General features: G+C 41.9%; 1 protein-coding gene across 1 annotated transcript in view; it reads right to left on the bottom strand.

Moving 5' to 3' along the window:
- LOC144768660 (syntaxin-1B-like) overlaps positions 1-26094 on the bottom strand; it is a 311508-nt gene that overhangs the window by 70733 nt on the left and 214681 nt on the right. The window contains exons 3-6 of the mRNA XM_078652480.1: positions 23774-23873; positions 21766-21840; positions 19356-19429; positions 11145-11253 (exon numbers count right to left, since the gene is read on the bottom strand). Coding sequence (XP_078508606.1) covers positions 11145-11253; positions 19356-19429; positions 21766-21840; positions 23774-23873 — 358 coding nt within the window. The remainder of the gene's footprint in view (positions 1-11144; positions 11254-19355; positions 19430-21765; positions 21841-23773; positions 23874-26094) is intronic.

Genomic DNA, 26094 nt, shown 5'->3' with positions numbered 1-26094 from the left:
CTCCAGTAAGACTGTATATAAACAATGAGATTCTATCCTATTTTATTTATTTATTTTGTTGTGGTGTGTGAAATAGTGCTTCTCCCTTACATTCCTAGGGATAGCTAAGTGTTTTTAAAATACCCTTCACACCCTATGAATCCCATAGTGTCATGCTTCGTCATAGGGGTCTTACCGTCCCTCTACGGGGTGGTGCGTGCTTCGACCTACTCCAGAGAATTTTAATACCTTATTTTTTGTAAATTAGCACACTCCCTACCACTCTCACAACCCACACCACACATAGTCTATCCACATAAAATCAAGTGCTCCCGGGTAGTCGTAGGTCGAAGCACGCCCGCCCCGTAGAGGGACGGGAAGACCCCTATGATGAAGCATGACACTATGGGATTCATAGTGTGTGAGGGGTATTTTAAAATCACTTAGTGCTTCTCCCTTACATTCCTAGAGATTAGCTATTTCACACATCACAATAAAAAAAAATTAATTACATTTTGAGACATTAAGACAGAGAGCTGTAAGAGAGAGAAAGGGGGAGAAAATGCTGCATTTCTCATTTTCTTTCAGATTCTTTTGTTATAGGCAAACATGGCTTTCACTGTGAGTGCCACTACATTTTCCTACCGCACAACACTCGAAAAGTTCCATTCTTGAGTAGTCCGTACCCAGTAAACAGTCATATATTTTAAATTCACTATAACCATTTTGAAGGGTAAATGTGAGTATGGATTTCTAGATCTAAATATTGTGTTTTTCTTATAGAATTAATCCATTGAAATGTACATACTTTAATAAAAACACATTCAGTGCAAATGAAATTACACGATTCTGCAGTGTTGGCATACGGTGCAACTATGGTTGTGCTGTATTTGCTACATTTTACACCATTTGCTGCATAATTTCAGGATTTCAACAAAGTAGCATTTCTGACTCAATGTTACAACGCTCTGTCCATAAGGCGTGCAATATAGTAAAAGACACCTTGCAACAATCAACTGCTCATCTTTCACCAAATGACTGCTGCATTCAGCCATTCAAGAGGTGATACCTCTGCCCAGATTGAGTTACTAGGCTCAGCTGATGGAGTCGAGAGGTTCTTCCCTGCAGCGGGGTTCAAAACCTACCCCTTTGGAATACAGTGGGTGAAAGTGGACAATTGTTCCATCTTTGTCATGGAAAAGCTTCATTTCAACAGTTGATGTTTACATCAGACACTGTTCTCAAAGCAACAGTTGCTTCAAGAAGGCACTCATTCGCCAACAGAATTGGAAGCAGAATGCATTTTAGAGAGGGGTCTGGCACCTTTCATTTAAAGTGCCTCCTGGTGAGACACTTACATATTAAATATGTAAAGTACAATGCTCTTATGCAAATATGTTTTCAATAGAACAAGGTGCTATAGGAGGACATTATTTAATAAATGGGGAACTTAAAACGTACATGTAATGTACAGAATGAAATGGGCATCCTTTTATGCAGCAAGTGCATAACTATAGGCTTGTTTTCTGTGGCATTGTTTTTGTTTTATATAAACTATCTTACCCCGGCAAGTAGCAAAAGTCAATGCAGTGGCATAACAAAACTTGAGGGGGCTCCCTGCAAAGTGCACTGAGGGCCCACCTCCCTGGCCCCCCAACTAGCACTTTTGCTGAGGGGGGCCCCTTGGAGCTTGGGGACCCCTTCACCGTGGGAGCTGCCACTCAGTCATTGGTTATCTAGTTCCCTGGGGTAGAGTGGATTCCACCAGGCATTTAGAAGAGCTCAGGAGGACAAGGTCTGAGCTGGAGTTAACATGCTCCAGGTGGGGTGCTATTACATGTAATTTACTTTAACCCCTTGCATGCTGGGGTTATTCCCCCGCTGTGCTGGTGGGAGGGGGGGCGCGCACAGCGCCCCGGTGCTCATGACGAGCTCAGCTCATCATGAGGCACAGTGCTCGTGTGCTCATGATGAGCTGAGCTTGTCATGACCAGACCCGTTTTCGTGGAACGTTCAGCACAGCAGGGAAATTAGCCCAGCGTGCGCGCGTTCCATGGCTCATGACGAGCTCAGCTCGTCATGACCACCGGAGCACCGTGCCTCATGACGAGCTGAGCTCGTCATGAGCATACAACGGGTTAATAATTGAACTTAAACCTCCATCTGCATGTGGATGTCTGGGCATCTTAACATTGGCCTGGAACAGAACCCTGCAGAATACCTACATGGAACTAACAATCGGTGCAAATGAAGTGAGTCAAAAAATTAAAAAACAAAAACTGAAGCGAAGTATAGGTCACCAGTGCCAGGTGTCATCTGGAAGCCGTGAAGCAAAATAATGCAGCAGAAGAAACTTCTTTTCAAAGAAGGTTGTGTTTGTGATTCGACTAGCCTGTATAGCGCAGTGAGACGAAGATGTACAGCTGCAATTGGGAAATGATGCTTAATTGCGGTCCTGGAAATCTCGAGGAACACTCAAGAAGTAGGCTAGAGCCTCTGACACTGCAAGTTGAAAGATCCTCAATGAACCCAGCGGACAGGTGAAAAAACCTACAATGTATGGTAAAAGAATGATGAACATTGACTTCTACTTTGCACCTTTTCTTTTGGCCAGTAGAGGGCGTTTACTCTTTTATTTAAAAATGTATTTTATTTTCAGCTGTGTGCTCAGACAAATTGTGATTGGTGTATGGCTAATCTAGAAAGGTAGGGTAGATAACATGTCCCAGCTGAGGCTTTCTTATTTTCCAATGGTGCGTCGTATGTATTACCTCTCTGCACTGCACCAGATTTCATCACTAATGTCAGCGGTGAGGGACATGAGGACCCCAAGCACAGTATGTCCACCGTCTTCTGGCAGCATTCTTTCTGTCGACCGCTCTTAAGAGAACATACGAGATGCTCTGATATTCTTGGATTCTAGTCTCGTCACTACGTTCTCCAAGTGAAACTACCAGGCCTAGGCATGTCAATGTCATTATGATGGGTGGGCAATAAGTTCTGCTCTGGCTGTGGAGTTTGCAGCATTTTGGCCAAAATCAGCCAGCTACCGCGTGAGGAGTTTTTTCATGCGCACACTGTGCCAGAGGTAAGTTGGCAAAAATTGGTGGCCGTGACCATTCGCAGTGAGAAAGCTACCGCTCAAGTTTGAAAATCTACTCAATCTACAGCAAAGAAGCAGCAGCCTCTGGCATGCTGCATGGTGCAGTTCTGTCTGATTTTACAGTGCAAAACAAGCTCCCAGCAGTAAAAATCAGAGAGAACAGTACAAAGTGCCAATTTCCACCCGCTCATGGAACTCCGCAAAATCCCACGGACATTTCATGTAACTTTGCAGAATTCAACGGAGTGAAACTCCGCGCGGACTGCCCACCCCTAGTCATTATGGCTGTGCGCAGCTGAGTCTGAAAAGTTAGAGAATGCAACAATTTGCAAAATCATGCAAGACTGTTCTTTTCTGGCACAGAATTTTTTAAGTATTAAAATATTTACCCAACCTGAATGAGTCTAGGGCCAGCATTTCTGGTTTGTTTTCAGTTTTGGTGTCCTGGAGACATTTAATGGAGTTTAAGGAGGAGCTTGGACTCGCTAGGCCCACGCACAGTTTCTGTAGACTGTAGCTGCCCACGTGCTTTCTACTAACAGTGAGGAAGGGCTGTGACTGAGGGGGTCATTACAATGGCAGACTGACTTCAGTCCGTTCACCATCATCTCGGGGAGTGGGACGGCCTTCCTACAAGGTGGCAGTCCCACAGGTGGTATTACAATGCGGCCTCCACCACGGCAGCCGCAAGTGCCACACTTAACATTGCGGCGGGTGCTGCTGACTGCAGCACCCGCTGCAATGTTAAAAAAGCCCTTTTAACATTTCCCTGCTCTACGTTGCAGGCACCATGCGATGCCTGCCACATGGTGCAGGGAAATGTAGGTGGGCACCATAGGTGCCCCACAGGGCCCCTGCCCCAGGCCCAGGGTTGAAGGGGGGCCGCTACGGATCCCCAAATCCGTATCTGCCTACCGTTTCATGGCGAGTTCACCACCGCAAAATGACCTGCAAAAAGGGATATCGTTATCCCGATGGCGGTGCCTGACAGGCACCACCGCAATGCTGGGCAATGTGGCTGCTGCGACAGGTGGTCGGAAAATAACCGCCTTTTTCTGCACGCCATTGTAATCTGGCAGGCGGAAAACCGCAGTACGATGGCGGAGGGCCCGCCACCGACAGCCTGTAGGTGGCGGGCCTTCCGCTATCGTACTGAACCCCTAAGTCACAAGGCTGCAGAAAGACAACTCTAGTGCCCATTTTGGGAACTGAACAGCTGCAGGTACAATACAGTGTATTACTGGCTGAATGGAAAAAGTATTAATTTATTTTAGTCGCACACACTATGTTTCATTATTATTGTTGCTACATTCATTTCTTTTTCAAGTTTATTATGCAGAAATAAGAGGTTTTCATATCAGTCATTTATTGGTATAGAAACAAACAAACCATCAGGGTGGATTTACATTTTTGAGGAGACTTTTTCATTTGTATTATCTTCCTAGTAGTGCAGAGAGTTGACCGTTGTTGTCCTTTGTTTGGTGCATTTGTCTCGTGTGGGCATGTGTGGCAGCAATGGAAGTGTATGCTACTTTTGCTCATTGTGCTGCATGTCTGCTTTACAGTTCATTGGTGTTTAAATACGGAATGGTATGAATGAGAGTGTGCTGATCTAGTTTATATTATGGGCTGTGGCTGCTGTTTTAGGTGTTACAGATTTCGGTATGCCAGTATACCAGTTTATTGTACAAAAATATTCCTCCAGTATTTTGGTGGTTAGATTTTTTTTTTTAATGTCATGTATTTTGGGGAAGTGCATGGACATATTACTTCTGATTTTATTGGGTGCCTTTGACGTGCATCTTGGGGAAATCATGTTCTCACCGTTATTAAGTCTGTCAAGGTTTTGTGCTGGTTTCATGTGTATTTTCAAGCCACAGATCTAGATTTTTTCTTGCGCTCCATGCTCCATATGTAGTTTAGGCCTTAAACACACGTGTTGTGTTTTTTCTTATGTCAAATATACGGAATAAGTGAGCAGATTGTGTAGTCACGTGTCATGCTATGTTGATTTAGAGGTTGTTGGTAGGCTATGGGTTGTATGTGTCATGCCTTTCCTGTGTGTAAGTCACGGGCAGACCATGGGTGGCACGTATTGCATCTTGGGTGTATTTTAATCACAAGCAGACTGAGGGACTCATGCATTGCCCCATGATGTGTGTAAATCATGGGCAGTCTATGGGTAGCTTGCATCATTAGTTTGGTTTGTGTTTACTTCATGGGCATGCTATGGGTCACACAAAACACTTCAGAGTGGGTTTAGATCCTAGAAAGGCTATATTGTCCCATGTTGATGATTTTGACTACATTGTGTTGCAGATGTATTTGTGGGTTTGTGTTTTGTGCTTGTTTTCCATGGCCTGCTTAAGATGTGGAAGGGCTGAGTGAGGTTGTAGGCTTCTTACTGTGATTTGTTGTGCGAGTGTGTGGTAGTGGTGGATGTTTACCTGTGCTTGTTGGAAAAAGGGAGGTGTGCTATTTCCTGTCTTGTAAGCTGCGTATCTAGTGCCTGCTGCCTGTGAGGAAATGTAGAACCCTGGTGTGCAGTGGATTCCACCTGTCTATTGCCCTTACATGTAACTTATTTTAATATATTCATGTAAAGCTACAACTGTGTGTGGACTTCCATGCATCTAACACTTTTCCATTAGCATATCATTCCATTGGCCTGCGTTCATTAGCACCACCCAACAGTGTGAAAGTAATCACACTCAGAATAATAAAGCACTGAGTCCAACCACTTTTAATTGTAGGCATGTGTCCAAGAGGATTCCTACAGGTGCATGCTACAGACTTTTGGCTGCTTGGAGCAATCTACTTGATTTGTTTCCCAGAACAGAAGGAAGACAATTAATGTGAACTGCTACATGTAATTCGAAAGTGCCAGTAGAATCATGGAGGCACATTATTCTAATTGAAGCAGGGCCTGTGTGAGTCTTGCTGCCTGGGTAGGGGACTTGATTATTTACTCTTTCTCACCATATGGCTAAAAACAAGTAAGTTGGTGCGCAGAGCTTACCCAAATGCCATAAATAGACAGATGATTGACATGGGCTAGGCACCAGGCACTCAATGTGCATTGGTGTGACATGTCAACAGAGGTCCAGGTGAGGGGTTTTGGATTTCTTGCAGTAAAGTCTACATACTGCACCCTGACTAATTTAAAACATAGTACTATTAAACAAATTTGGGGGTTATGAAGATCCGTTTGCAGAGGATGAGGAGCAGAAAAAGTTCACTGAATCAAGAAAAAACTCTTGGCACCGAAGAGTAATGCTATCCTTTACTTTTTGTATTAAATTTAAGAAAATATCACCCCAGAACCATGAAATAAAACCGGGATAAAACTTATAGAAAGATGTTAATCAAGAAAGGAATTATGAAATTTGAAGACTACACACCAGCTGATGAATAACATAAGTATTCCTGGTAGAAGACATGAAACGCATTTTAAGTTCTAACATATTTACATCCTCTCACTCTTGCAACGTAATCTTTATTCTCAAAGCCTCATTGGAATATGAATGCGTTTTAGTAGGTGTTTGTGCAAATGCTCAGTGTCTGACCTTACCAAGAGATGCTCTGACTATTGGATGGAAATTTGAAGAAAATCTTTCAGAAAGAGTTGTAGAGTCAAAAAGATGAGGTAAGAGAGAGGTGACGAAGAAATAATATTTACGTTGTGCTATCAAGTGGCATCATGAAAAAGAACCGATGACCCTTTTGCAGGAATTTTCAGGAACTCATTCTTCACTGGCCATTCCACCTCCTCTAAAGGGTTAAAGTCTTGAACAATTAAATTTTTTGACACATAGGAGAGTATTAAGAACTCAGAACTGTTGTCAGGTTTGATAAACAGGAACCAAAGAAAACTGATGTATCCAAAAGGACAATATACTTTTCAGCCTGTTACTATGGTATTTGTTAATATCTATTCTGATAAGACAAGAATAACTAGGTCTGACTTACTTTTAATTGATACCGACATTTAGGAATTCTTCCAACTGAACACGATTGTACAAAGAAAGCAAAAAGGAGCTTGCGCCAGTCTAGAATATAACAATCCATCCACAGTGCGAAAACCGTTACCTATGGACCTAAATGGGTAAGTCTCAGAGCAACGCGGAGTTCAACAAACCGGCATAAAGACATTGCACCAATACCGCCTTTGCCTGGAGTAATTGATGCTCCATTGAGTCACCCTGGCAGGTAGAATTATAGGGAACATCAACTTCAGGAAAGGACAGAAAACACAGTTCTTAATGACCAACTCAAAATAATGAGTCACACGGCTCACAAGACAAGTAATGAAACCAGTAACACTGATGACTGGACTTATGAACAAGAAACCTTCTAGCAGAAGATGTCTCTGATCAGAGCTTTGCACAAAGATTGGAAATTGGACAAAAAGTGAATTCAATCACCAATATTCGCTCATGTTCACCATCATCACAATATATCCTACTTCCTTTTTACTTTATTGATTGACTCTTCAGCATCCCAATATAATGAGAGCAAAACTTGGAAAGGTGACTAGGATTTAGTGATATTTCGAATAAGGGTCTCACTTTGATTTATTCTCATCACTTCATGATAAGTGTATATTTCATTTGCCTAGATTGTGGACATTACAAAATTTACAAAAATTACATTTAGTCGCAGAGGCATATAGATAGAATACTCAACAGTAGATAAATTAACATTTTTTTTGTATTATAAAAAATGCTTAATAATACACCTAAACATAATTTTAATAACATTTAGTTGAACATGTAAAATAATTTAATTTATTTTCTAATTTTCCCTATGTGTTAGAGTTATTGTCCTCCTTCATTGTTTTTGTTTAAGTGTACTGCAGTGCCAGTTACTGGTGATGTGTATTTTGCGAATTGCAATTGTTTTACAGCTAGATTCATGAATGGAAAATCGTCTCGCAAAGGGCCAGATTCTCAGAATCTGGCCCTTTGCGAGCGCAATTTTTGCATTTGGGATTCATCATCCCAAATGCAAAAATCGCTATTTGCTCATTCGCATATTTGCGAGGAATTGCATTTAAGGAATCTCTATTTGAGATTCCTTAAATGCAATTCATTAACCAATTTTAAATTGCGAAATCGCAATTTTTGGCCGCTATTTACCACGAAGTCTGACTTCGTGGTAAATAGCGAAAAAATAGAAAAAAGCACTTTAGTGCATTTTTCTCAGTTGCATGTTACACACACATATGTCCTTTGGACATGTGTGTGCGCAACACCTGTGTAAATTTGCTTTTTAGGGGTGCTACAGGGTGTCCTTTGGACACCCCTGGCACCCTTGAAATCGCATCCTTATTTGCGATTAGTAAATTGCTAATCGCAAATAAGGAATAACTCCCCATTCATTCCTATGGGCCTGTAGGCCCATAGGAATGAATGGGAAGTTATTCCTTATTTGCGATTAGCAATTTGCTAATCGCAAATAAGGAAGATGTAGGAATCGCAATATTTTTTGCAATTCCTACATGAATCCCGTTTTGCAAGTCCTTAATAGCGATTCCTTATGAATCGCTATTAAGGACTCGCAAAACTGGATAGTGATGAATCTAGCTGTTACTCTTTTGTGGGTGTGTGTTTTGTATTAGTATGTCCCTCCCAAATCCCTCTTTAATTTCCTTTAACCCAACTCATTTTGTAGTAATTATTACCCATTTTCCTACTACTCCCCCTTGTACCACTCAAATTTGCTACAAAATCCCATACCTACGGGTGTGGCGATCTCCACCACTGCGGTGCAGATCGCCTTAGAAATCGGTTAGGAGAGATGGAGGTGGAGATCTTCATCTGGAGGATTATGAATGACATTTTGGAGTGTGTAAAGGAGTATTGCCACATGGACTCCAAAGTAGCTTTTGTGAATAAGCTGCATAGTCTGTCTGGGTCAAACATGGCTGTGTGTTACCTATAGTATCCTCATTAACAACAATATTGAGTTAAAATGCTGCAAACTGAAGACATCAAACCTGATGTGAACTATTTTTTAAAGGAAAACAATAGTGACATTATGTTTAGGATTTGTATAATACTTATATCCTCAAATGGTTTTACCACAGTGTGAGGGAGGCTTTGCAGAGAACCACGGGGAGAAGTATGTAGACTATATTAGATTTTTATTACAAAATGTGCAGCAAAAGATTACCTGCCTTTTAGCCAAAGGGCAAGCATTCTGGTCAGTGACTTGCATCATGGTCAAAATGCAGCTTAGTGATATTGTTTGTAAACGTTTGAACTCTGAATAATTAAAATAGTCTTGGGTGCTGGCGCTTCTGTACCATGATGGAGCTGTATGTCATTTGGTCTGCAATTGGAATGAAGCTCCATTAGTATAAGACAGATTTTTTTCTTTATGGAGTTTGCTGTTGTTTCAATAAGGATAATAAGTTGTTTAATTCTACAACATATATTTCTGGCAGAGTTTACAGATTTGACTTAAGGTGACTATATTAGCTAAGAAGTGAAGATTATTCAAAATTAAGGAGGTGTTGTTTCTAGGTGGCGAAGGGAAGTTTGTCCCAGCATTGTGCGGGCCTAGATTATACTCTAGGAGTATCCTTAAGATAAGTATGTTTATCAGTGATGCTTTCAAGGGAGGCAATGTAACAGCACATTTGTGGTTTTACTCATTAGTGTGTCAAAATCGGGAAGGTAGGAATGATGTCACTTCCTTTGGTGTCTGATTGCTCACATTTCAAGATGGGAACAAAGATGCATTTTTTCTAATGATTAATCATCTTTATTGAATAAGATACTGAAATTATTAATCATCCTAGGAACCTTTCAGTCAACAGGAATGATGCTAAAAAAAAGTAATCATCTTAATTAAGATATTACAATTGATTGGGAGATTTCTGGTAGGAGTCCAATTTCAGGTATGATCCACACAGTGAATGAATTCTTGGAAATGCTTAGTAAGTAATAGGTACTTTTACTCAAAGGTTCAATAAAGTCACAGGATTTGAGAGGTGGGTTTAATCATAAGTCCAAAAATGATAACCCCTGTCATTAGCACCTGCTGTTTCAAGAGTTTTTCTTCAAAGCCTTGGTGTGGAATACATGGGGCAGTGGGACTAGAGACAGATAAATGCCCAGTGCTCCCTTTCTTTCACGAAGAGCAAAAATGAAAGGACATTTAACCAATATTCTTCATTCAACCCAGCATGCAGCTCTACATGGATGTCGAAAGGGCTTAGGGCCGTGTTTAGATTTTGTTAGATGGGATACTCTGTCAAAATGTGATTGCTATCCAGTGTACTGTAATACAAATGCTATGGGCTAAAATGCACATATAATATGGTAGAAAGCACATCAGCCATGTTTGTCTGCCAAACTCTAAGTAAGGCCCTTAGTCACTTACTTACAAAGAGTTCATGAGACAAGATGGTTTGAAAAATGGAGCTGGAGCATGAGTTGTGAGGCAGGAAATATTGTGCTAGGGCAGATGAATTAGGAAGGGCACATAAGATCATCCCCTGTGAAATTAACATGCAGTCCATTCAACACAGCAGAAATGTTTGAGCTGCCATTTTATTGCATTGAACCTGATGGAATGAAATGGCATGAACCTAATATTCTTCATCCCACAATGCAACTCTAAACAGATGTTCATAATTCCTAGCTATGTTGTGTATGTTCTTATTTAATACATGTTAGCAAACTACAACTCAAGCGAGCTTGATGTTTACTTGTATTATATACCCAAGGATCCTCTTGGCTCTAGAGTGGTTGTATGTCAAAATAGGTGTAGATTTTCTATGATTACCTCCAGTGAGGCGATATTTTTGTAAATAATATTTACTACACAATATTTATGTGAGACAATATTCTATGATATTGTGATGCTAAACCTCTACAGGTGTACTATATCCATGCCCTGTAGTACTCTTAAATTCATCATGAGTGAGGTGTTGTGACCCTATATTCTCACTTTGTTCACTGTGACCCATTCCATTCTCCACTACCCCACCTCCATGTTGTTAGCTTGTGATTCCCTTTTAGCCCCCTGGCGTTGGCCATGCAAGGCAACCTACTGATCTCCAGCTGTCTCTGGATCCGGTCCTTGCAGCGGTCTCGATACTTGGACTGAGTGGCGTTGTACTCCGACATCACTTCCACAAATTTACGCGAGAGCGTGGAGTGCTGTGGGGCAAGGGAAGGGGAAGGCAGAGAAAAGGTCGAGGCGAGAGGAAGACGAAGGTAGCATAAAAGGTACAAGGAAAAGAGAAGGGAGGGAAAGATAGGAAAGATGCATGGATAGGGTGGAAAGAGTAAAAAATGCAAGGGAGAGGAGAGAAGACATAAGACATGGGCAACATGAAAGGAGGAAGAAATTAATAGAAGTTCGAAAGAAAAAAAAGAAAGTGCAAATGGAAAGAAAAAAATGGAGGAAGTTGAGAAAAAAGAAGGGAGAGCAAAGGAAAGAAGCAAGGAAAGAAAAGGAAATGATGAAATGAGGGAAATAAGGGAAGGAAAAAATAGGATAAAGCATTAAACAAAGGGAACGGACAGGTTGATAAGTTGGAAAGAACAAATGAATAAAATAAAGGCAGCAAGAAAGAGAAGAACGTCATGTGGTGAAATGATGGGAAGGAATATTGGAAGAAAAGAAGTGATAAAAAAATGCACAAAAAGGGAAAATCAATCAGCGGAACAACAAACATGAGCGAAATGGAAATTGCATAAAAGACAAAGAGAAACAAAGAAAAAAAGGACAGAAAGAAGGAAAGAAGTTTTCAAAGTGATAGAAAGAAGCATAAAGAGAGGAAGAAAAGAGAGAGAGAGACTGAGCAGGAGGAGGAAAGAGGTGGAGAAGAGGGGAAAAAGTACGAGAGAAGGAAGCGTTGAGAGAGAAGTAAGCATGAATAAATAAGAAGTGGAACAAGCAATGCATAAATTCATTGAGACAGACCGACAATGGATGTATGGGCAAGGATGAAGAGCGCAAAAGAAAGTGACAGTGGAAGGGAGCAAGAGAATAAGAGACATTAGGGGGCAGACAGAAAGCAAGTAAGAGGAGGAGCCAAGGAGGAAGGAGGAGAGAAGGAGAAACAAAAAACAGTGAGAGGGAGAGAGAGAAACAACAGCTGATTAAGTACGAGACAATTCCAACATTTAACAGAAAGAGCACAGCCTGTCGACGGTCGAAACCCTTGAGGGTCATTCTAGTAAATATATAGGTGGACATGTAGAGATTACTTCGGCTTCTGTGTAAAGCGGATTTTTGTCGGCAGGGAATGTTTCTCCCTCATTTTAAATCTTAGAAGACGTATAAACTCAATGTACAGTTTTTAGAATATTGGTAGCTTCTCCACTCAGTATTTCAGCTGAGTGTCTCCATAGAGGAAGTATCATCAACACAACCAGAAGCTCTGCTTGGACTGGACATGGTGAAGGAAGCATTGGGGAACTGATTTCAAGCAAAGCTTTCCATTGTACACACAGTGGTGGCCGGCTGGGGGCAAACGGAGTGATGGCTCTACAAGCCAGAGGCACAGCGAGGCCAGCGGCAGAGGGAAGGTCAGTCTTGTGGCACACACCAGTCTGATATGTGACCGGCTCATGCCTGCGGACTGCGACATTGCTTTCACAGGCAATGAATTTGTCGTTCGAGTCAGAGGCGGCTCTCTCTGTCTGTGAGGTAGACCTGGCTGTCCCTGGATCTTAGGGTTGTATTTTGACAGCTGTACTGCTGAGGTCCTCACACTCAGTTACCTTTTCTGGTAATGTACTTATAAAAACAGCACTCGCTAACCTGTTTTGTTGCAAGTCGTCTCACTAAATTTGAAGCTGCAGTGAACCTTTGTCAGGCTGACATGGCACACAAATCGAAGATGAGAATTTTTTGGGAAACCAAGCGGTGTGTGTGGAAATATTTTTAAAGTTGACACTACCACTAATATCTATTTGCATTTATGTGTGTCCCTCATGTGCAGTGTGGAAGACCGACACTGCTCCTTGACACTTTACATGATAAAAACACATAACACACCGAGTTTCTAGTTGAGCTTAAAATCAGCAGAGAATGGGGTATGTTGATGAAGCTCCTCAGGTTCTTCTGCGTGTAGACCGGTTTCAGTGATTAGGAGAAAGGACTGTTTCAGGGATGGTATTTACATGGAATCCTCTTAGTTTGGGTTCCTACATCTGAAGTTAGCCTTGCATAGGGTCACAAATTGGCCTATTTCCTGAGTTAGGCGGTTGACTTTGGCTGGTGTTTGATGGTCACCAGTATCTTCTTTCTTTAGGACCTTGTGCATTGATGACTGTATTCCTAAGCACCAGTTGTTCTGAGCTTGTTGAAATCTCTTTGTGGGGTTTAAAGTCATCTCATTATTTGAATGTACCCGGATCGGTCTTGCTGCCTCGTCCTGGATCAGGACCAATGGGTTGTCCACATGCTTAAGATGGTCTAGATACGCTGGGCATCAACTCTCGAGGGAAGTGACTTCATGCAGAACCTGATCATCATCCTTATTGCCATCACCTTACAAATGACATCCAATTTCCAGGGTCTTCTTGGCCAACCTATTTCTATGAACTAGTCATGCAGAAGCCTGAGCCCTGACTGACCCCTTCTTCAGAAGTCTATCTGGCACTTTGTTCCAGGAATCTACATTTACATTATTATAAGATCCTATAATATGTCCTGTTCTGTTTGTAAGAACTCTGTCTACTAATCCATTAACTATAGGTCAAAAAGGAATTTTCCCTTTGGGTCTATTTATAAATCAGCCACCTGTTCCATTAATTCACCATTCACTCATTCAAATGTACAACCAATATCACTAAAATAGTGCCTTGATACCATATATGTAAAACTATTTTACTTTATTAATAAAACATATCATCTATTGTACAGGTAAATAAATATGTGAAAATAATGGTGTGAAAGGATTGTCATACTTCTAGAACATAAAGTTCTTATCCTCAACACAGTGACCATGAACCTCGATTTTATGCAATGAAAAGAATACAAACCCCTTATTTTCTTCTCATCACACAAGAAAAAGATTTTTTTATATAAACACCACTATATAAACATTTCATACAAGTACATAAAATCATAGGGACATAAAAGCATAAAAAGGGAGAATACATTATGCAATCATATTTGTCTTCAAAGAGTCACTAATCAATTGTGGTCATTGATCAAAGAGCAAAGTTTTATAAAATGATTAATATCTACAGTGTCACTCAGTGCCTTCTCGATTTAGTGCAAAAACATTTTTGCATCAACACATTTCAGTGGATTCCTTTGTTCACAACCACCTTCTTCAGGGAAAAATAGATGCTTCCCACCATTACACAGTTCATTTATTTTCCACTATAGCTGGCGCTCAAATTTGTCTTATTCTTTAAAGTTACTAGTGTAGTCCCATAATCCTGTGGAACAATGTTGTATCTTTTTTATGGTTGCATCCTTCTATTCATAAATGTATTTATTTGTATGCATGATTCAAATAATCTCCACTTTCCTTCCCGATCAAATGTTCTGTCCCCTATCAGATGTGTACACTATGTACTGGTATCTCATCTAGCCTTCCCTACAAACAAACGCGAGGAAGAATCTCCAAAAGCCGGTATTTATACCCAACAGGCACTGTTGGGCCGTCTAAAAGAAAGGCAAGGTGAAATACCAGCGAAGAACCAGCACATAGTATACACATGTGATTGGGGACAGAACATTTGACCGGTAAGAAAATGGGGATTATTTGAATCCCACATACACATTAATAAATTCTTGCATAGAAGGATGAAACCATAAAAGTGAAACAACATTTAGATATTAATCATTTTATAAAACTTTGCACTTTGCTCAATGACCACAATTGATTAGTGACTCTGTGAAAACAAATATGATTGTCAAATGCATTCTCCCTTTTAATGCTTTTGTGTCCTTATGTTTTTATGTACTTGTATGAAATGTTCATATAGTGGTGTTTGTATTTAAAAAAAATTCTGCTTGTGTGATAAGATGAAAATAAGGGGTTTGTATTCTTTTCATTGAATAACATCGAGGTTCATAGTCACTGTGTTGACGATAAGAACTGTATGTTTTAGAAGGATGACTATCTGATCACATGATTATTTGCACATATTTATTTACCTGTACAATAGATTATATGTTTTCAGGAATAAAGCTACATAGTTTACATATATGGTGTTATGGCACTATTTTAATGATATTGGTGGTACATTTGAATGAGTAAATGGTGAATTTATGCAACAAGTGGCTAATTTATGAATAAACCTAAAGGGAAAATTCCTTTTTGACTTATAGTTGCTTCTAGTGCCCTGTCCCTTTGGTGAGGGGTGCCCCTCTCTTTTACTTTTGATTTACTAATCCATTAACTCCAGCTAATAATGCAGAAGCCTGAGCAAAAAATAACTCTGCTCTATCCAAGAGGTTCTTTGATTATCCATCCTTGCCACTCTGAAGTGTCTGCCTTTGAATCTGTTTTTCTCCTTAAGAATACTCTCCACTAATTAGACCCAAACAACAGGTCATTTAACAGCTGGAGCCCCCACCAATCTTGATTCACACAATCATGATCATCAGACATTTCTGACAACCTGTGGGGCTTACTATAGCAAACAACACATAGGTATAGCAGCCCATCTGCGACTAGAAGCAAGACATGAAGACTTTTTAGGTAAGCACATCTCTAAAAGTCCGTCAATAGCCACATAATCCTAAATGTATGTGCAGTCACAAACATTTTGCAAATAATTTTTCCCCCTGGGACGTTCATCCTGCAAAGAGCAAGGGTTACACCCTTTTCGTGGTGGGAAAGGAATAGTCCATCTCATGCTTCATAGGGATATAGAGGAATGGTGTACTCTATGGGAACAGTGGTTTTTCATTGGAAAACAAAACCTATATATATGATAAAAAATGTGCTGTGACAAATGTTCCCAATGCATATTCTAGACGAATGCCTGCTACACAAACATTTGCTGGCGTATACATAGTGGACACTACATCTAAGATTTGAGTGAATTTACAGGCGTAGTATAATGTGCTTACATGAATCTCCAAAAATGCCTGAATATGCACACATAGTAGTCTTATATTGAAATACTAAAAACGTGCATATTTTCTGGATCCGAGTGTAACATCTCAATTTAATAGTCTGTATTTTGTAATTTCAGTGCCCAAAAACAAGGGCTACATTCCTTTTCTCTCGAAGACACCCTTCTAAGAATTAGTTAAACAATCTTTCAATTTCCTAATAATTAGATCCCATATACATTCCTCTGTACAAGAGGCGTGTCCTTTAATGTTAAAAAATAGTTGTCAATCAGGGTTTAAAGATCTCAAATTCAATCCCTTAATCAATAGCCAAACTGGTGCCATAGCAAGGGTGCCGTAGACCCTATTGTAAGCAAGGACTATCTCCGGCTTCAGATGATTAGATAGTAAAAGACATAACTCTATTGTGGTGCATTGCAAACCGTACACCGTGGGCTCTGCACGTCTGCCGCTGGTGTTCGCCACCTCCATGAATCCACTTTTGACAGGCTGGAGATTCTAATATGTGGTTGTATGCCATAGTTGTACATAGAGGATGAACTTATTTCCAGATATAGAAATTGGCACACGTCAGGGTGACTGAGGAAATTACATCTGCCACCATGCTGGACTATTGCCCACTAAATTTAGAGAAAACAGCTAGCCCTGAGTGGGACCTCTGCTCAGTGGTTGCTATCAAGGTACAATAAAGTTTGGTGGACGCCCACCATTGGTTTTAATAGCTGTCCATAAACCTTTGTTTTTAAAGAGCACACACCCAACATAGGAGTTTCTTATTGAAAAGCAAAAAACTGTGATTCCCATATTCAGAGAGTTTCGCCCTGGGTGTGGGGTAGTTATTTCCTTTTTCTGTCCCTCAGTGCTATGTTTTACATGGCAGTGAGGGACAGAAAAATAGAATCACATGGTCTACCATAAATAGGGTGGGTGGTGTAATGCTCTTCCTTTGACAGAACATCAGAGGACATTTTTCTTCAAAGGAGCCAACAGGGTCCTTCCAACCCTAAATAGAGATTAGGCCATTAGTTTGGAAGACACGGTACTCGGTCACATTTGAAATAAAGTAACCTCTCCACCAAACTCTAAATTACCCCTTCAATCTGTTAAGAAATAAGAGCTGTGCTTTTTTCTTACTAGCCTGCCACTGATGCTGCTAAATGCCAGGGAAGCCACAAATCAAGGATGCCTAGTCTTGATTCCACTGCATGCCTTCTTTCCTCCACTACCTGTTTATCTCACTCTTGCTGGTTCTTTCCTCATCCCTGCTTTCTCCTATAGAGCCTGTTCCCTATCTTTTTCAGCCTTTTGTTTTCTCCCTTGACTGCTTTTCTCTCTCTTGCTCAAAGTTTGATAACTAAATACATCTTTAACTATTGAGCACTATCTGTACTGTGGTTCTGTAAAAATTTTCAAAGATTTGCTTTTTCAAGAAAAATATACTCTCCATCCCCCTAGAGAGAAATTCAATTGCGAGAAATCAGTGGGAACTCTAGGTTATTTTATTGCTACCTAATCTGTTTGGGCTTGCCAATATGAAGAATCAGGTAGATCTGCATACAGACTAATTCCAAACCCCACAGTCATAGACGTCAACTAGGCGTATGCAAGGAAGAGCTAGGGTACGGAAAGTAAACAGGGTTCTTGGAACCTTGGTTATTTTCTTTAGTGTTGACTCCTTGCCCTTAATTAGCCCCATTGCTGCAAACAGGAGGTATCTGTTGTGCTAAACGTGGGACAAGAGCTCAAAGTTACGATATCACTGGGGTCAAAGGGGCACATGATGTCACTTCCGCTACCACTGACATTTTGGTGAATTTACAGCCATGTCCACCATCCACCCCCAGTCTATGAATTCTTGGAATCAGCTTGCACTGCGGTACCGTGTCCATCAAAATCTTTCATTACAGTCCAGATCAAGCAATGCTTCTCATCCATCATTCAATCCAGTTATTATTTCACTTAATGGTTCCTAGCAAAAGTTCCAACGTTCCCGCTGCTTCTTAAATCTCCATCCATTAAACGTCCTCGCTGAGAGTCCTCCATTTCCAACATCAGCCTAGAGTCAACCATTTTATTAACTCTATGTTAATCTCTTCTATTTTCAATGTATAAGGACATGCCTCCTCATTAACAGCTTTTACCTAACGAAGCCAGGAGGGCACGTCATTTCCACCATGCCCTTGGGCTTGCCGACGCTGAATGACTAACAGAGACACAGTGGTCTGAAGATATTTATAGAACTTGGATCTTATTGCCTCAGCTGTTAAATAGGTGAAAAGCTGAAATCGCACTAGTGATTGGACATTAGAACAGGTTCTGTGCGTCAGACTTTAACATTTTGAGGAAGTGAACAGAAGCAGCAGAGACCAAAAACAAAACACTTTTTAAAAAAACAAACATTTCAGGCATGAATCAAGAGAACAAAAAAGGGATGAAATGCATAGAAAAAGAAAATATTGGCAAGCAAAATGAGGAAATCACAAGCGAAAGGGGGAATGAAAGCAACAAAATGAACAAGAGGAAGAGCAGTCAGAAAGATGGGTAAATAATGAGTCAGAATGTAAAACTAGGGAAATGAAAAGCAAAACGGAAAGAAGTAGCTAAGCAGAGGGGAAAAGAACAATAAACATGCATAAAAAGTGGAGGGGGAGAGAGAAATGAGAGAAAAAGAGAACATAAATAAGCACAAAATAGAAAAGAAAATGAGCAAAACAACATGACAAACAATGTGTACAAGAATATATTCATTTCAAAGAAACAATTGGCAAAAATGAGGGAAAATCTATGGTATAATGAAATCATGTTTTAAAACAGAAGCACTGATATCTAAGATAAAAAGAGATCAATGAAGATAAAAACCAGCATAACTAGAAACAAATGGGAAAAGTAGGAAAAGCAATTAAGGGGAAGGAAAATAAGGCAGGATTGTGGGAAAAGGCAGGAAAAAAGACACAACAAAAGAAAAAAAAAGAGGTGAATCTAAAATGCTAATGAATACACTCCTCCCCACCAATGAAGTAACAAAAATTCGAGCACAATTGAGACGAAATAAAGAAAATGATCAAAATGTAGGAAACATGCTAATTGTGAGAAAAAGAGGAGAACAAAAAAGTAAAATGATGTGCATAGAAAGAGGATGACTGGGAGTGTCGTTAGGAATTGGTGAGATTTTAAGCAAGGGGGTGTTGAAGGCGTGCGGGGGAGTTACCTGTGTTTTTCGGATCCTAAGGTGAGCTGAGGATCGATTCGACTCTTCTTCTTGTTCGATGCTTTGTTCGATAGCTGATGAGAAATCACAGAAAGAAAATCTAATAAAAATCATTGAGACATGCCAAGCCCACCTTTATATCAGTGGCCTTCCCCAAGGCACAGCAAGAATATGAATAGCAATGCTATGAGTTTTTAAAACAATAATGTTGTTTTTTGCAATCACTGGCTGGCCTTGAATAAGTGATTGTGATATGAAGCATGTGTTGGCTGGCTACGTTTTTGAATAAATCATAGATCCAGGGAAAAAGATTGTTTTACTGAATTTCGAGGATATGATTATCGGGGGACCGCAATGCATGCTATTCTAAATGCATTTTAAAAACTTCACTGTGCCACTCAGGACCTAAGAGTTGGCATAGAAATTCCTCAACTAAAATTCAATTCTCTTGACTGTATAGACCCTTGTAATTACTGCCCTATTTCAACTCTGCCCACTCTGGCGAAACTACCAAAAATTGGGTTGACTGGTGAACTTCAGCTATTTATGGGTTATTTGCCTCTGGCTACTGGTCAGGAAAGACTAGATCATGGGCAGTTGGATGGCCACTCCCTTGTATACATGCCGGGTGACCTTCGAGTCTCGTTGGGGTCTTATAAATTGAAAATCACACCATCCTAGAAAACAGGCCACAGAGTCACTCACTCACTATGGGCACCCTCCATCCAGACAGACCTGATACAATGTGACTGCCACCTTTCTTCTCAGAGCCTTTCAAGATCACTTGTGAGCTCTCACAAGGATCCGCTTTTGTACGCTCCTTTTGGAATCTTCTTTTTTAGTTTTAAGGACCCTACGCAAATTATCTTGAAATCAAAGTGTCGTCAGCTCTAATTTTAGACTGTTCCTTCACCACACATCTGTTAGTTTTTGGATAACTGGATGTGCCACGCGTTTTCAAAACTAAATCTATCCAGTAGAGAAATTTTGCATTTCAACACTTCACCAAGGTGAACCTATATGAACTCAAAATGTGTCCAAGCTCTGAGCCGGGAGCAGAGAAATTTGCTTAGTGAAGGACCTGCCATGTGTTGCAGCCTAAAGTTGCATAAACTGGTAAACCAGGCCAATACCATGTGAAATCTCTGATGGACATTTTCTCAAGTTTGAAGCAACCTCAAAGAGTGGAAGAGGTGTGTATTTTGCACTATCGCTGCTGTTCTGAGTCACTGGCATAAAACTGTTTCTTTCAACGTATCAGAAGCAAAGGCTCCAGTGCTCACAAAAAGTAGCATAGACACCAACGCGGAAGCAGATCTCCATTGCTGAGGCTGGTCTCCAGTGAACGTCTCCAGTGATCCAGTGTGCTGGCTCACCATGGATCCAGGAGTGCTATTTATGGCCTCCTGCATGGTTCATGCAGCTTTGTTTGTAAGCCCGACTGGTAAAGGCGCTCAATTTCCACCATAGGTGGATTGGACATGTCTTTCTACCTTCTCGCCGCTTTGCCCCAGGGACTTCTAAACCATATTATTGAGTTTTTAACATTGACCTCCAGCAACATTGCATGCAGAAAGCTGACCATCACTATATTGTCAAGGTAAGCGTGTACAGAGAAGTATACATTTTCTGTTTGTAACTCCACATCTACGTACCTTGACGATATCTGTAATTTTAAAGTGCGTAGATGTAACATAGGAATAGTAAATCTGTGCCTTCCTTGACAATAAAATGGTAGATGATATTCCGCGTTCAATATTGTTGCAGCTCGATATTTTGCCAGTCGATACTGTGATGTACAATCCTGGAAAATGATTTTCCTGTCTCTCTATGGTTGACCCAGGTCCTTCTGTCTTGGAAACTGTCAAAGCAGCGATTTTGACATCACTCCTTTATTTGCTCCATTGATCAACTGCTTTTAATATTACATCAAAGCCACCTCTGCACAGAGGTGTAAACTGACCAGTCCCCTGCAGAATAGTGTGAGGGCCCCTGTAGCTCTCAGATCTCATAGACAATGATAGACTTTAGACTGAACGCCCTTCTCTGGAACGGAGTCGAACCCGGCGCCGCAGAGGCCCTCGTTATATGTCTGCCTCTGTGCAGGTAGATGTAAGAAACTATTTTGTGCATCTTTCCCAATAAGGTACATCTTTTTAGCCTAGTAATAAGTAGACCTTCAAATTATTTCAATCTCCCTGCTCTTATCATGGGCAGATATTTTAGAATCCCAGAGCCAGCACTTGTAATTAAATGAGGGATTTTATTTACATGGCTGTCACCAAGCCACACGCCCACCTCTTCAGGCCCAATCCAGTACTCGAGGCAGTTTGTGTTGTGTAGTGTGTGTTTTTGAACTCTCGTCTGAGGCTGATGGAGTAGGGGGGCTTCAGTCAGTGTCTCTCTTTACCTTTCAACTTGGAGCGCACTTTGTTGGCCGTCTTTTTAATGTCGGCTGTCAGGTCCTCCAGCTCTTGCTTGGTCTCTGAAACACAGAAACAGAGGAATCAGGAACATTATATACAGAGAGGCGTATCAGCATCCTCTTCACTTTCATAAATTCCAACCCCCAGCGCCATAATCAGAGGGGAGTGGGGGTTTGATGGTGGCGGGGTGGCTGCGGCGACAATTGAGGTGGGCTGCAGGGGTTTTGAAACAGCCTAGAGGGCTGGTGTGGAATAAGGTTTTCACAGATCTCACTAGGGTATCCTATGTACGATGGGTATGCACAGACGCAATTTCTGTAGATCGCTCGGTTATAAGACTCAAATTGCCGCGCACTAATGAGGTCCATTAAAGCTGAACCAGTCTGGGATTGCTTGGAGTTCCTTCCCATTCAGAGGTAGTGGGGCCTTGCAATTTGGACCAGAATGTACCTATTGGAGGAATCCCAAACCTGATTTGCACGCGGGTGGCCCCCATATGTAGTGGCAAAGAGAGCAACAAAATGATGACATTCATTCAATTTAATACAAGCATTTTACCCATTATATTGTTTTTCTGTGAAGAGCAAGGTCTCCGACCACAGTGCAATGCATTGACTCGTAGCCACTGCCCCTTCCTGCTGCAGCACAAGTGGGAGGGGCACAGATGGGCCGCAACCCCTTGGGACTCCAGCGCCATCTTGAAACTAACTTTTGGGCATAGGTGGCCATCTGGACAGTGATGTGTAGCCCATCTATGCCTTTTGTTTCGCAAATGTGGGTTCACTTAACATCTGAACCTATTCTGAGGTAGCTGCAGAAACATGGGGACCAGAAAGAATGAGTGAAAGAGAGACTGGATGATAAACAGCAACAGAGGAATGAAGAGTTGGAAATGGTGAAGAAAGTAGAAATAGGCATGAGAGCCTAGAGACCCTACGGTAAACGCTTAGCTGTACAAAACCCCAGTAACATAACATAACGTAATATGATCCGCTATGGAGAGGATGAGGGACAAAACAGGTACATAGATGCATGTAGATATTGCAGGTTCGTAAATAAAGGAACATAAAATAAAAGGAGAGGAGTAATAGGAGGAAAATGAAGTTGAAAGTGCAGTATATGAAGTGGGGGGAGAGAGAGAAAGAGAAAACACGAGAGAAGGATGGAGAAAAGGTTAAGGAGAAAGCCCAAGAAAAAAAGTGAAAAAAGAGGGAAACAAAAAGAAAGTGATACAGTCATGGAGAGAGAGAGAGAGCGAAAAGAGGGGTTTGTGAGGAACACTAACAAAATGAAGGGGAGTGGTGATGAGAAGGACATAATGACGACAGATGTTAGGAAATGGCAAAGGAGGATAATGTGTGAAAGTTGGGAACACCTGTCAAGGATGAAACAAGTGCAAGACAAAAGAGAATGAAGTAGCTAAGAGAAGGGAAATCGCACACGAAGGAAGAAAAACATAAAAAGAAAGAATGAGACATGGAGAGGAAAGGTAAGAGTACAAGAGAGAAAGCAAAAAGAACAGAAAGGTGAGAGAAAAAAGATACAGACATTGAATCGGACGAATTGAGAATGGGGAATAAGTACTGAGTTAATGAAATCAAGCAACAAATGAAAGTAAAGGGTGGGAATGGCAGGACAAAAGAGAAAACAGAAAAGAAGGAAATTGGTGATGATAGGAAGGCGAGAGGGAGACACTAGAAATAGGAGAAGTGAACAGTGAAAAGGCTAGAGAATAGGATAATTTTAAGCAAAGAGAAGCAGAAGGAGAGAAAGAAAATAGGGAGGGGCTTGAATTGAACTGAAAACTCTAGTGAGGAGGAGAGCGAAGGACGCAGGTGAGCATGGATAGATATGGAAGACAGAATGGACAACCCATCTTCTGCTTCTTAGAGCAGAGATCTGGGATCTCTGAGGAACGCCTCAGGATGAGTTGGGCAGCTGTGCCTCGTCTTCGGTCATCACCTTTTCCTCTTTGGGTATCACCATACTCACTTTCATCTGGGTTAGGGGAGGCCAAGATGGCGCTGTGCTGTTTCTTCACCTGTTCCACATCTTCGGATAGTTTTTCTATGCACCCGCAGATCTCTTCAACCTTTGGGGTAAGAGAAAAGCACATGCTGTGAGGTTTACTTACACACAGTTATTATCTCCAGAACTCTAAAAAGTTATCAGATTCTCTTCTTGCAGGAGGTACAGTATGACTTTATCTAAAAATTACTTCTGTGCCTTGAACCAACTATTTTTTGTATATCCATTGCTTTGCAAGAATCAAGTACTTCCTCTTTAAGAAGCTAAGCATTACTCCATATATCACACCATCATTGATCTCCTCCTTGGTCACTTAGGTTTCCTGGATGAAGAAGGCTCTATAATACCTTCTAAGCAACACAATCTTTAAAAATAAATACAAATCTGAAAACCAATAGACCCTAGATGAGGCCCAGCCACAAACTGTTGCACATTTCCTTTGTGGGAGGCATTTTGTCCTTGAACCAGTCCTTTTGTTGGTATTCCACACCCTGTGTCCAACTCACGGCATGCAGCTCACCACATACTGAGCACAGCCTTTAGCTTTGCGCAGTGGGGGGTGGCCACAAGACCCCCCTGCATGCAACAAACCCCACGCTGTACATGGAGTTTGGCCATGTTCAGCGAGGACTGGGCACATGGCCTCGCCTGTGACCTAGCCCTCTGGCCATCTCCCGCAAAGGCAGCCAACTTGCGTGCCCCCTCCCTGGACCACTTTTGGCCCAGAGGATCCCACCCCCTGGACCAACACCATATTTAATGGGGAAGGGACATGCAGCCCCCTCCCAGGGCCCTTTTCAGTCCCCATCCCCAGGGCATGACACATTTTATGTGGGAGGGGACCACGTGCCTTCCTTTGGGCCCAGCTAATTTTTTGGGGGGGCACATGGTCCCCCTCCGTGGGCCGATTTTGGCTCAGGGGTCCCCATCCCTCGGGCTCACCACTATATGTGTAGGGGGGCATGTGGCCCCCTCCCTGAGTACATTTTGGCTCCAAGGACCCCTTGTCCCAGGACCCGGCCATATTGCAAAAAGGGGAAGGAAGTACACAGATCCCCTCCCTGGACCTCAATTGGCCCCTGGGACCCCATCCCCTGGGACCCAGCAAATGTCCAAAGTGGGAGGAGTACCTCATCCTCCGCAGCCTGGTAAACAAAGGGTGGGTGCCGTGGGGCACCCACTACAATATTATGGTCGGGTGCCGCGGGTGGAGCCCCAGGGTCCCCGCAGCTCCAGCAGGATTCCCACCTCCAGATGGATCTTGAATTGCTCTCACCCACAGGAAGCAGCTAAAAATGCTTCTCCCAGCATGTGGGAGCATTATTCCAATCTGTCTCCCTGCTCGCTTCAGTGTGGCCTGGAAAATAGATGAAAAGCCCACTCCCAGTGAGCGCGAGCATTTTTCATGCTCCCACTCACCGGGAGCCGGCTTGGTGTTTGCTCCCGCTTGGTGGGAGTTTTGAAATTGCTCCCACCAAGTGAGAGCAAATACAGGTTTCCCTGCCCATGCCAGTGCAAGCCAGGAAACTGCTATGTCCCAGGGGTGGGCTCCTGGTGAAGGAGGTCTCCAGGGACATTAATGGCTCAGGGAGGGGGGCCACAAGGCCCCCTCCCCTTTGTAGTTGCAGATGGGGTTCACTGGGCCAAAATCAGCCCAGGTAAGGGTCCACATGGCCCTCCTCCCAATTTCATATATGGCCAGGCCCCAGGGGATGTTAAAGAAAATAATCAGCAGCCATATCCTTGCAAGGTTATTTTCTTTAACACAACCTGCATCGAGGGGTGAAATGCACCACAGATTTTATTTATTCATGCCTGAATAAACTTGCACTACTACTAAATCCTCATTTAAGGTACGCGGGTCCACATTACCATATTCTCTAAGTATCTATACTACTATAATAAAGTAAGAACTTTCAGGCTTTGAGGCGGGTAAACTCGGGAACCACGGCACCAATCTACACACCCGATACACCGTTGAAATCGTCAGGGTGTGTAGATGGTTATAGGCTATATAAATATAAAAAATAAAGGTTATTTAAAAAATGTATATTAAAAAAAAGTAGTCCCTCCAAAGTAGCGCCGGCCGCGATGTGCGTGCTCACGTCAGGAGCACGGAGAGGAGGGGCGTCCTAGGAGCGGCGGACATGGCACGGGGGAGGAGCGGTGACGTGAGGAGCTGCGGACAGGCCAGCAGCGGTGCGAGCAGCGGAGAGGCGGACATGGCGCGGGAGTTTCTAATGTCGCTAAACATACCTTAGGTCCATGCCCATAACTCTAACCCA

Source organism: Lissotriton helveticus, chromosome 7 (assembly GCF_964261635.1).
Source record: "Lissotriton helveticus chromosome 7, aLisHel1.1, whole genome shotgun sequence".
NCBI classification, from domain to species: domain Eukaryota; kingdom Metazoa; phylum Chordata; class Amphibia; order Caudata; family Salamandridae; genus Lissotriton; species Lissotriton helveticus.
This window is presented reverse-complemented; position numbering and strand designations above follow the sequence as displayed.